The sequence below is a fragment of the Diaphorina citri genome, unplaced genomic scaffold (assembly GCF_000475195.1).
Source record: "Diaphorina citri unplaced genomic scaffold, Diaci psyllid genome assembly version 1.1 scaffold62, whole genome shotgun sequence".
NCBI lineage: Eukaryota > Metazoa > Arthropoda > Insecta > Hemiptera > Psyllidae > Diaphorina > Diaphorina citri.
Genome location: NW_007377499.1, coordinates 147,117 through 159,845, shown reverse-complemented (window position 1 = coordinate 159,845; position 12,729 = coordinate 147,117). Strand labels below are relative to the sequence as shown.

Below are 12,729 nucleotides of genomic sequence, written 5' to 3'. Positions count from 1 at the left end.
CTCCACAGGTACAAATAACAGCGGCCCCATCCCGTCACCCCTCCCTAACAAGCAATCCCCGGGCCCCCCTCGGCCCCAAATGAACAACACGCCCCCTGCCGGCTTCAAACAGCAATACTCCCCCGCCTCCCCCTCCTACCATCACAAACAGGGCCCTTCCCCCCGCCCTCCCTCGTGCCCATCGAGCCAGGCATCGAACCCGGGCTCCCTGATTGTGAACCAGGCACAGTCCATGCACATATCCTCGGCACAGGCGCAAAATATTCAGGTAAGTGCAGTTTATAAGATACTGCGAAGATTTTTTTCACGATGCTATAACGGTAGCATAAAAAATGAACCAACTTTTGATTTCGCAATCACTTTTTTTAAGAGGGATGGGAACTGTAATCGCTAAGGTCTTGTCGTCCCGAAAGCGGAGAGAGAAGGAAGATATTAGAAAGCCAGCCGTTCCTAGAACGAAGCTTATGTCTAGTTATAAGTTAATGAGTGCTTTCCAAAACAAGAAGGGGATTAGAGTTATACCTTGTATTTTTTCCGGCCATTCTTTAGTTCATTCTTAGGAAGATAGATCGATTTCTTGGCGGATTGTGTAATTTGATATCCCAGCACCCATCATGATATTCTATTGGCATATAAAGGACTTCATTCTTCATGAGATTGATGAACAATGAATACGAAAAAAAGAGGAGAAGAAGAGGAAGAAAAAAAAAACTTAAAACAAAGCTTGAGATAATTGTGGCCAAATGAGGGGAAGTGAAGTGGAGTAGGTAGGTATATATCGTGGGATTTTGTTCTTGAAAGCTTGAGAATTCCATGTTATGATATAGGATATGGTGGTGATGGTACTGCTAGTAAAATGTTAACACTGGCCTGTGTGACATGTATGTTAAGCTCTGTTGAGAGTACCTCTATAATATACAATGGGTAACCTGAGCCCCCCCTGGCTCTCTCTCTCTCTCTCTCTCTCTCTCTCTCTCTCTCTTTTCCCCTCTTCTTTCTCTTCGCAATCTTTTCCTATGTTATAGGTACACTTATACCCATAGACTTAACTAACTATATCTTTCTCAGTGCACTCTTTCTGGCTATCTCTGTCCCTCTCCCTCTCTTTTCTTCTTTTTCTTCCTTTTCCCCGAATATACATATGTACCCTAAGTCTTTAGGCTTTTTTCTTCTTCTTCTTCTTCTTCTTCTTCTTCTTCTTCTTCTTCTTCTTCTTCTTCTTCTTCTTCAAAATGTGAAGGTTTTAGGTAGGTATTATTTTATTTTATTATTATTATTATCAAGTGAAGTTTTGTGAAGTTTTTTTTTTATGGAAGGGGGACTTGGTCATAAAGTGTGTTGAGTAAGTGCAGAGACCAATTGCTTGAAGTTATACATGAACAGTTAGGTTACGATGCAATGAGTACTACGATATATACAGGGTGTACTCAAACAGTTATACGATAAGTACCGTAGTACCATTTTGTAGCCAAAACCAAATAAGAGGCTGACGAAAAAAACGCCGACCTCGTATGAACAAGGGAAAAGGCGAAGAATAAAAAGTGGTTGCAATTAAAGGATTTATTAAAGAAGAGCCTAAAGACAGCGATTTAGAACAACTAGTTTTGTTGACAGAAGAAAAAGTTCCAGTTTTGCTTTCCTGTTTTAGGAGCAAAGAAAGCTGTCCTGTCTGATTCTGTCTGAGTTTATCAAAGTTATCCCACACTTTCTGACTTATGGCTTGGTTTATCGTCCAATTTCAATGAACTTAAGCCGATCCGATCTGGTTTACCAGAATTGCATCAATGAACGAGGAAAATGTGAACAAAATGAGTAGCAAAGAAAGCTGTCCTGTCTGATTCTGTCTGAGTTTATCAAAGTTATCCCACACTTTCTGACTTATGGCTTGGTTTATCGTCCAATATCAATGAACTTAAGACGATCCGATCTGGTTTACCAGAATTGCATCAATGAACGAGGAAAATGTGAACAAAATGAGTCTCCACCTGTTAATGGTACTGTTAGTATCAAGTTGGACTTTGACATCAAAACCGGACTTGGAAACCCGAGAAACCCGATATTTTTTGTTCTCGAGCGAAGGCATCCAAATGCTCTGGCGCTTCATTTTACTTGTTGTGCAGTCAATTGCAGAATACAGAACTAACTCAGAACAAGAGAAAAAAAAGTTTTCATATTTTTTTTTATATTTCTTTCAAGATTGAAGGTGATTGGCCCAGTAAAAGTGGCCCAAAAGTTAGATGAAAATTTTGACCTACACATTTAAACAAACAGACAAACACCAGTTCTCTCAAATTCATCAAAAGTATGTATAATAGGCCCTTACACAGCTCTCAAAGGTCCAATCAGGCCCCAATATCTAATCAAAATTTTCGGTTGAGCCTAAAAGCTCAAAGTCGGTTCGGGCATAGTCTCGGAGCGTTCTCGGGGAAGTCTCACTAAACATACATGGGCCATAGTTCTACACAATGGAAAGTCGATTTCTGTTTGGGTCTGACCAAAAGCTTGTTTTTATTTCTAGTCGCCAGCCTAGTTACTTTGGTAACGCGACTGTCTTGTAAGCGCTAGGCCGCGGGTTCGATTCCTACCCAAGGCAGATTTTATCCTGAACGAATAATGGGTCGAAAATTCGAGAGCGAGAAAATTGAGAAATCACATTGATTGAATAATGTTCGCTCTCGGAATGGCCGACTTTCTCCTATCCTGTCTTCCTTCTTCGTCGATTTCGGGACGATAAGACCTTATCAGTTACAGTTCCCTCTATCAAACCTCTTGCATTTATAATGAAACTCCTTGTTTCACCGTAACTTTTGATCAGTTTGCCCGCTTTAAATAAAATTTAGCAGACATGTTTACTTGATTACATTGTTTACCATACAGAGGATTTGTAAATGCAATTTCTTTGTGTTATGTCACAACTTTGGTGCTCACTGCAGCATTGTAGGATTTTTCCCAATACATATCTCAATAATCCTAACAACCAATGTTTACCTACCATGCTGGCACCGGTCGCTATGCGCATTTACATGTCATAGCTACTCATTTTCCTCACGAGGCTGAGTGGGCCCCGCAACAGCCAGTCACGGGATCAATCATTTGCATGATACAAATTTCTTGACCCCGCCGGGAATCGAACCCGGGTCTCTCGCGTGCAAGGCGGGCGGAGTGACCACTACGCCATGGGAGCTGACCAATTACAATATCCAGCCTAGTTACGTAGCTTGGAGGGTGGCGTACCTGCCATCTAAGCCTTTACTAAGCCCTAGATCGCGGGTTGGATTCCCGACCGGGGAAAACTTTTTCTTAAACAAATAATGAGGTTCATTCTCGGAACTACTAGCATTCCTATCTTAAAATTATAGTAATAGAAATTAAAAAAAAAGTGTTATACCAGCAAATAGTTAGGTATTATGTACTTTTCACCAATTCCAGGACTTAATTTACAGACATACTATACCAGAGACACATTACCTCACTTGTGTCACTTCCTGGGTCTGGCCGGGACACAGAAATATTCTTTATGGTTAAGAGATGAAATTCTGAAAGAGAGATGAGGCTTTACATAAGAATAAATTAAACATTTCGTACTCAGCAGCATCGGAGAGAGAGAGAGAGTTATGTGATGAGATTGAATTAGCGGTATACTGGCTAGTAATACCCACATGGTTAATTTTTTGCAATCGCAATAAGGTTCACTGGTTCGATTCTTGAATTTCGGGAGAGAAAAAATTGATTAGGGTAAAAGTTATACCCTAATTATTCTCCAAAGCTGCTTTCCAAGTGTCCAAAAATGAGATCAGCATATTAAGCGTAGTGCGTCCTCACTCCTCATACAAAGTCACACATTTTACAGTAATTTATCCAGCATAGGCACTCGTATTTGAGACCAAGTGAAAAAATTATCAATCATATATTTGAGAACAAGTATATAAAATAATATATACAATTTAAAATTTAAACAAATATCATCATATCCAGTATATTAGGGGAAACTGAACTAGGGCGACAGAGTCCACATGTGCGTTCCATGATAAGGTACAAAGTTGGTCTAGTTACTTGTAGTTCCAGAGGACAAATCCTAGGCTCTCCAAGTCCGCAGACACAATGAGAACAGAACCAGAGGAGATCTAAAAACTCCAAGTTCTGGTCCGAGAAGATTTGATGAGGCTGGCTGCTGGCATGCTTCAAGTAAGCGTGCAAGAAGTGAGAGAGGCACAGTAGAGAAGTAAGAGAGAGAGGGGGCTAGCAGTAAGAGAGACAAAGAAACAAGTAGAGAGAGAGAGAAGCATTGTGATGGAGGAGTCTTCTTGATTACGGTTAAGAAATAAAAAACAAACGGTGCACTATAGACTGTACGAAGCGGTTCTCAAGCGGTGAGTTCGATGGAGAAAACCGATGCATCCGCTTCAATCGGTGCGGTAATTTTGGCCAAACTCGGTGCATCCGTATTATGCGGTGATTTTTATAATAATAATAGACTCTTGAGTGGAAGGCAACCACTAGGCGAGGTTAACACCTTAGGCGTTCTCTACCACCTAACCTTTAGAGCTCCATTATTATGTGGTCAAATTCTCAAATAAATGAGAATAAAATTCCATACCTCGGCTGGGATCGAACCCACGCCCTCCTGATTACCAGGCGAGCGTCTTGACCATTACGCCACCGAGGCATGATTTTTGTATTGTATGAGATCAGTAATCCTTAGAATTTCTCTAACGGTGACCAATACCGGAGCATCCGTTTTAACCGTTTAACGGGTGATTTTGGTTGATGGTGCATCAAATCGGTAGAATGGATACTTTTCTCCTACATTCATACATTTAAACTTTGCTTATGAAATCCTCTGCATTGAATATTTTTTTGTCCCGTGCAACCGAATGACATGTGCAATCACGGACTAAAACACTAGACGATACTAACCTAATGAAGCAAAATTCTAAATTTGAAGCTAATGTTTAGATTATTTATTGCCCATTCAAGTTACATATCAAGCCACACACAAATGCACCAAGTGTTCAATCAATCAGCCCAGTAATAGTGGTTCTCTACCACCTAACCCTTAGAGCTCCATTATTATGTGGTCAAATTCTCAAATGAATGAGGATAAAATTCCATACCTCGGCTGGGATCCAACCCACGCCCTCCTGATTACCAGGCGAGCGTCTTGACCACTACGCCACCGAGGCATGATTTTTGTATTGTATGAGATCAGTAATCCCTAGAATTTCTCTAACGGTGACCAATACCGGAGCATCCGTTTCAACCTTTTAACGGGTGATTTTGGTTGATGTGTCAAATCAGTAGAATGGATACTTTACTCCTACATTCATACATTTAAACTTTGCTTATGAAATCCTCTGCATTTAATATTTTTTTGTCCCGTGCAACCGAATGACATGTGCATTACGGACTAAATCACTAGACGATTACTAACCTAATGAACCAAAAATCTAAATTTGAAGCTAATGTTTAGATTATTTATTGCCCATTCAAGTTACACATCAAGCAACACACAAGTGCACCAAGTGTTCAATCAATCAGCCCAGTAATAGTGGCTCAAATTTGTCCTACTTTGAGAAACTCTTCGTACCATAGGAGCAGCGAGCATAGCACAGTGCCAGGCCAGCATGTGAGCAGATAAAGGTACATTATCATAATTATTATTACTATAAATAATATTATCATCATATTATTACTATTATCATCATTATTATAAGTAATATTATCGTTATTCTAATGTGTCCTTAGAATGTACGCCTCATTTCACATTCGGGGTGGTGATATGTGAAACGCCACGGAACGAAGTGGGTTCAAGCGTGCCGGGAGATGTGCGAACGTCAAGAGCGTGAAGCGACGCACGGCTTGGTTTCAATGAGAGAAAGATTGGATAAGAATCGTCCTTTATTCTGTCAGGATGAGAGGATGGGACAAAAATTGGGACTCCGATCCTGGGATTGGATTCCCAAGAAAGAAACAATAGAAATAATAGTGGTTCAAATTTGACTTACAAGAATTGGCTATGGGCAAATTGATTGATCAAACAAACAGAGATCTCAAATAAAACCAGCTAAAGACGAACGCCATCTGGAGTTTTTAGGAACTCAGGCCCAATATTATTCCTTAAGTCCTACTTTGAGAAACTCCTCGTACATAGGAGCAGCGAGCATAGCACAGTGCCAGGCCAGCATGTGAGCAGATAAAGGTATATTATAATTATTATTACTATAAATATTATCATCATATTATTACTATTATCATCATTATTATGAGTAATATTATCGTTATTCTAATGTGTCCTTAGAATGTACGCCTCATTACATACAATATACGGTGATATGTGAAACGCCACGGAACGAAGTGGGTTCAAGCGTGCCGGGAGGTGTGCGAACGTCAAGAGCGTGAAGCGACGCACGGGTCGCACGGCTTGGTTTCAATGAGAGAAAGATTGTACGAGAATCGTCCTTTATTCTGTCAGGATGAGAGGATGGGACAAAAATTGGGACTCTGATCCTGGGATTTATTTTCGATTTCAGGATACCGAGATTGGATTCCCAAGAAAGAAATAATAGAACAGTCCTTCGAGTTGGCAATCTAAAGTAAATTTTTTGTTGAGCTGAAGTGAATTGCGAACTGTACGTAGATCTCAATCAGGAAAAGGGCTTCATTCGGCCCATAACTAGGTCCCCAATGATCAGTTGGAGCTCAGAATATAATGATATAATGAACAAGACAGTGTCCTCTAGGTGTTAAACATATTTGGCAAATTTCATCAAAATCGGACCAACCGTTCTAGATTTACGGTGACACAAACAATAATGAATGCAAAATCACCGAATTGTGTTTGAACTTACAAATCTCATTGCTCGTTCTTTAGCTCTCTTTAAACTAATCTAAAACTTAAAGGTTTCGTTTGGTTTGGCATATCGTCAAAATTAAGCCCACAAACCATGGGTGGAAGAGCTCCACCAGGAGAACCCTGCCACTTAAAAGAGTGCCACGAAAAACCCTGACTCAACGTGGCCCTAAAATGAACAGCTCATTTCTGAAGGGAATTCCGCTGAAAACGATATAAGGGGTACTCGCCACAGAGCTTTTCTCCCTTGGCCTATCGACGAACCACTCTCCACATCAACTGTTGCTACGTTCTCGAAGCCCTCTAGTGGACTGAACACACATCATATCGTACGTAATGATAATCTCCCTTCTCTTTACACCAGTGCAGCTGTGTGACTGCTGAGGTTCGCCATCTCCCTCCTGTTTCTATAACAACAGGAGATGCATGTCTTGTGTGCTCCGTTGTGCTTTATGAAATGTGTTTATGTTTTCTCATTGTGGATTATGTGGATGACGTTTTTTTAATCGAGCGTAATCACTGAGAACTTATTAAAAATCTAGCGTAATCAGCGAGTACTTCTTATTGGGTAATTTTGAAAATCTAGCGTAATCAGTAATCACAAACGATTGTCGTTTTTTGTACTGTTATGATATCGTTTGGACGCCTGTTTAATCGAGCGTAATCACTGAGAACTTATTAAAAATCTAGCGTAATCAGCGAGTACTTCTTATTGGGTAATTTTGAAAATCTAGCGTGATCAGTAATCACAAATGATTGTCGTTTTTTGTACTGTTATGATATCGTTTGGACGCCTGGTTCTATTTGTATGATTTATGCCAGAGACTGGGGGTTCAGTTAACTGTAAAACTCGGAATAAAAGAACCGGTACGGGGTCTCTATCGGGCCAATCAGACCCAAAATTGAATCTACCAATTTCCTTTGTGTCTTATGGTTCCGAAAGTGAAGAGAAAAGGGATGAACCTTTTACCTTGGAAATCACCGAAAACTTGGATCTCACTTCGTTCTTTCAATCAAAGGAAATAGATAAATCACAATGAAAATGGTCTAGTTTCAATACCAAGCGACACCTTTAGAAAATCGTCCTAGTTTCAATACCGGGCGACACCTTTAAAAAATCGTCCAAAACTCGAATATCACTCCGTTCCTTCAATTAAAGGACATGGTCAAATCACTCACTGTTTTCCTCCTTAGAAAATCGTCCAAAACTCGAATATCACTCCGTTCCTTCAATTAAAGGACATAGTCAAATCACTCACTGTTTTCCTCTAGTGTGACATCATCAAAGTCACAGTTCGGTCTATTACGAAGAATGATGAATACAACATGTCTTGTTCCACATGCATAATTATCGCACTTAGTCTGACGGGAATTAGCAGTTACGGGGGAACGGAAGCGTCTAATTGACAACACTAGCACAACATACATGGGACTGGGGTATGAGGTATGACGTACGAACGTCATAGAGACGTTACAGTTCTAATTTTTGTGCAACTTCCAGGAGATCAAAGCTGTTGTCCCGCGGAACTTATTCCGCGCTGATTTTTTCCAGTTTTAGTTCTCCACATGCATAATTATCGCACTTAGTCTGACGGGAATTAGCAGTTACGGGGGAACGGAAGCGTCTAATTGACAACACTAGCACAACACACATGGGACTGGGGTATGACGTACGAACGTCATAGAGACGTTACAGTTCTAATTTTTGTGCAATTTCCAGGAGATCAAAGCTGTTGTCCCCCGAAACTTATTCCGCGCTGATTTTTCCCAGTTTCAGTTCTTATTCCGTGAAATTTTGCACGAAATCATCACACCAGTATTTATGTATAGATTGTATAGGCAATAGCCTAGGAAAGTTCTGATTTATCCTTACACAAAGCTGTTGTTTCCCGAAACTTATTCCCGGCTGATGTTGCTCAGTTTTAGTTTTGTTTCCATGAAATTTCCAGTTAATGGCACCATTGCCTAGGGAAGTTCTCATTTATTTGACACCAAGTTTATTCCTGGTTTTCAGAACTTATTCCTGGTTAATTCTCCTCAGTTTGAGTTCTTATTTCTGTGCAATTTCCAGGAAATCACACCAATGCTCAGGGTGCTTGTGATTTATTTGCCACAAACTCCTTTTCTCCCGGAAGCTAAGCAAGTCCTTGGCTTACGAGTAGGTAAATACTGCACTTACTTATCTTACTATGTGTACTTAGTTATTTACTTACAAAGTATTGTCCGTGTTGTATGCTACATACAATATACAATGTACTGGCACAAGTTGTGGTTTGATCTGAGACTGTTAATCATCCCCGTATGTATTTCCTCAATAATATTGGAAAGGCGCTCTTTCCCCCTCAGTATTCTGCCCAAGGCACTTGGTATTCAATGCAACGCCTCACTAGATTATGCTATTATGCACTTTCTGTACCTACACATACACTTTCTGACACCCATGTTTATGATCAATATCTGAGATATTCTCGTATAGGAAGGAAAGTAATGTAATCGGGTCAAATTTTCGATGGTCAGATTTTAGTGTCAAAAGTCGAGTAACAAGACCAACAAGTCCTAATCTTCTAATTACGAATATGTTTTGACCTACGAGCCACGGGCAGCTATCAGCTACTGTAATCCGTGTAAGTTTCAACATTGAAGAGCTATGTTCAGCTTAGACGGTAGCGCCTCTGCCTTGTGAGCGCTAAGTCCCTAGTTTGATTCCCGCCCGGGGTGAAATTTCGGGACGATAAGACCTCCCGTGTTACAGTTCCCTCTATCAAAATTCTTTACAAAAATGACGGAACATGGATTAAAATTCAGACTTCCATTTCACACCCATACAGTCACAGAAAAATGACTTCATTTTCCTTCTCCCATGTTGTTGTTCTCCTATAGGAAGGAAAGTAATGTAATCGGGTCAAATTTTCGATGGTCAGATTTTAGTGCCAAAAGACGTTTTGAGGTCCCTAGAGCCTCAGTACAAAGTTTTAGCCATTGGTCCGTGTGTCTGTCTGTCTGTCCTTCTGTCTGTCTCTAAACAAAATATCTCGAGAACGGTAATAGCTAAAGACTTGAAATTTGGCATGTGTCTGTCTGTAAACAAAATATCTCGAGAACGGTAAAAGCTAGAGACTTGAAATTTGGTATGTATCTTTCAAATGTTACAGGGATGCGACACGATGGTATGTATCTGTCAAATGTGACAAGGATGCGACACGAAACTTTTGGTTAAAATCGGTGCAACGGTTGGCGGCATTTTACCGCTTTTCGGCGGTTTTCGGTGTAATTCAATATTATCTCGAGAACTGGTTAGGATCGGTGCAACGGTTGGCGGCATTTTACCGCTTTTTGGCGGTTTTCGGTGTAATTTAACAATATCTCGGGAACGGCATAAGCTAGAGACTTGAAATTTGGTATGTAGTTCACAAATGTGACAAGGATGCAACACAAAACGTTTGGTTGAGATGAATGCTGCACGTTTTGAGGCATTTTACCGCTTTATGGCGGTTTTCGGTGTAATTTAACAATATCTCGGGAACGGTATAAGCTAAAGACTTGAAATTTTGTTTGTAGTTCACAAATGTGACAAGGATGCAACACAAAACAATTGGTTGAGACCGTTTTTTGGCGGTTTTCAGCTATAGCGACAAAACGGTTAGAGATATTGTAAAAGTTAGGGTAAAGGAACACTCAAACAAGCATCAATCAATAGGATAAGGAAAGTCGTGTGATGTTCACACCAGATTTTTCACTCCTAATTAAGAATAACCACCCAATCACGGCACGATCGAATAAACTACGGGCTAAAAAATTCCCGGAGGGACGGGCCCAGCTTGTTTACTCCTAATTAAGAATAACCACCCAATCAAGGTTCAGTAAAAGGATGCAGCTTGCTACTGTTGTTGTAATGAGACTCTACAACTCTGCTATCACGATCGAATAAACTACGGGCTAAAAAATTCCCGGAGGGACGGGCCCAGCTTGTTTACTCCTAATTAAGAATAACCACCCAATCACGGCTCAGTAAAAGGATGCAGCTTGCTACTGTAGTTGTAATGAGACTCTACAACTCTGCTACCAATGATTGTCCTATCTTGACCTTCCGAATAAAATGGGTTTCTCACCCAATGAGTTTACTCAATCGATCTTCTCGTCTCTAATTGAGAGAGGTGCATGAATTAATTTAAATCATTACAAGGTCTAACCAAGCGAGGATGTTCTTGCAAAACGGACTCGAAATTCAACATAAACTAAACTTTGTTCTCATGGAACAATTATCGAGTAACAAGACTAACAAGTCCTAATCTTCTAATTACGAGTATGTTTTGACCTACGAGCCACGGGCAGCTACCAGCTACTGTAATCCGTGTAAGTTTCAACATTGAAGAGCTATGTTCAGCTTAGAGGGTAGCGCCTCTGCCTTGTGAGCTTTTTTTTTTTTTTTTTTTTTTTTTAAGCTACATATGTAACAGTTTTTTTTCTAAGCTGAAGCCCTTAATTAAGTATATTATCACTAACATCCTAACATGGAACTTTCTCTCCGTTTATTCCAGCTTCTACAGCAACAACAACAACAACAACAGCAAGGCCCTCCTGGTCAGCAAGTATCACAACCCCGCCCCCCTCCCCCCGAGTACAAACTAAACCCTCTCCAGAATATGATGCCCCCCCATCTTCAGAACGTACTCATGCAACAGCAGAGGTTCAGCACGGTACCTCCACACCAGAGACCTCGCCCCATGCAACAACCCATGCCGTGAGCGCTAAGTCCCTAGTTTGATTCCCGCCGGGGGTGAAATTTCGGGACGATAAGACCTCCCATGTTACAGTTCCCTCTATCAAAATTCTTTACAAAAATGACGGAACATGGATTAAAATTCAGACTTCCATTTCACACCCATACAGTCACGGAAAAATAACCCATGCCCCCTTCAGGTAATTAACACACTTTATATAGGAAACCCCCTCCAGAATATGATGCCCCCTCATCTACAGAACTCTCTGTTGAACCTCTTTACCGGGTGCAGTGTTGAACTTTGGCACATCATTTCTACAATGGAAGAACAATATTTATTTCATTGTACAGTAAGAAGTGAAAGGTTTCATGTAAAAGGGCCTATGTGTAAGAAAACATGATTCTGGGATAAATTTCCACATCACTGTATTAACATGTCTCTCCTGAAAAGTAGCAAAAATCACATAGGCCGTTCTTCTTGGGAACGATTCAATGGAAGAATAATATTTGATCCATTTCACATGTTCTCCTCAGGTCCAATGATGAGGCCCCAGCACAACGTGTCTACTCTCCCATGAACCAAGCACACCTAAATTCCAGTCCAACCTTGGAAGCCAGCAGTTCCATTGTAAAAAAAATATTGGGACGCGCGTAGGAAAATGTTCTAATGGTCAATGTCCCGAATTTGTAAACAACAACAATGGAAGAATAATATTTGATTCATTTCACATGTTCTCCTCAGGTCCAATGATGAGGCCCCAGCACAACGTGTCCGCAGGTCCAGGAGGTAACCTCATGCAATCCATGCAACAGCAGCAACCCGGCCAACGTATGTACCTACGGGCACAACGGCCTCCTAATATAACCCCTACCGAGGCCCTGACACCATCGGCCGAGTGGAGGCATATGATGGCCCAACAGCAAGCCCAGCAGGGTGGCCCTAATGCTGGGTATAGAGGAGGACCTGCTAGCTTTCAGCAAATGCAAGGTAAGCCATGTGAGAGTCTGGTTTGGAGTGCTGAGGGTTTGACATCGCTTAGGCCTGCCACTCTATCAGGTAGCCCTGATCAGGTCTACCTGATAATGTGTGTGCTCATTAGATATCAGGTAGACCTGACAGGTGGACCTTTCCAGCCATACCTGTCAGGGCTACCTGGTA

At 41.0% G+C, this 12,729-nt stretch overlaps 1 protein-coding gene across 1 annotated transcript in view; it reads left to right on the top strand.

Annotated features, from left to right (window-relative positions):
• Nucleotides 1-12,729, top strand: part of LOC108253618 (neurogenic protein mastermind-like) — a gene marked incomplete at its 5' end in the record, with an annotated part of 28,059 nt that overhangs the window by 10,095 nt on the left and 5,235 nt on the right. The window contains one exon of the mRNA XM_017447934.2: nt 9-268. Coding sequence (XP_017303423.2) covers nt 9-268 — 260 coding nt within the window. The remainder of the gene's footprint in view (nt 1-8; nt 269-12,729) is intronic.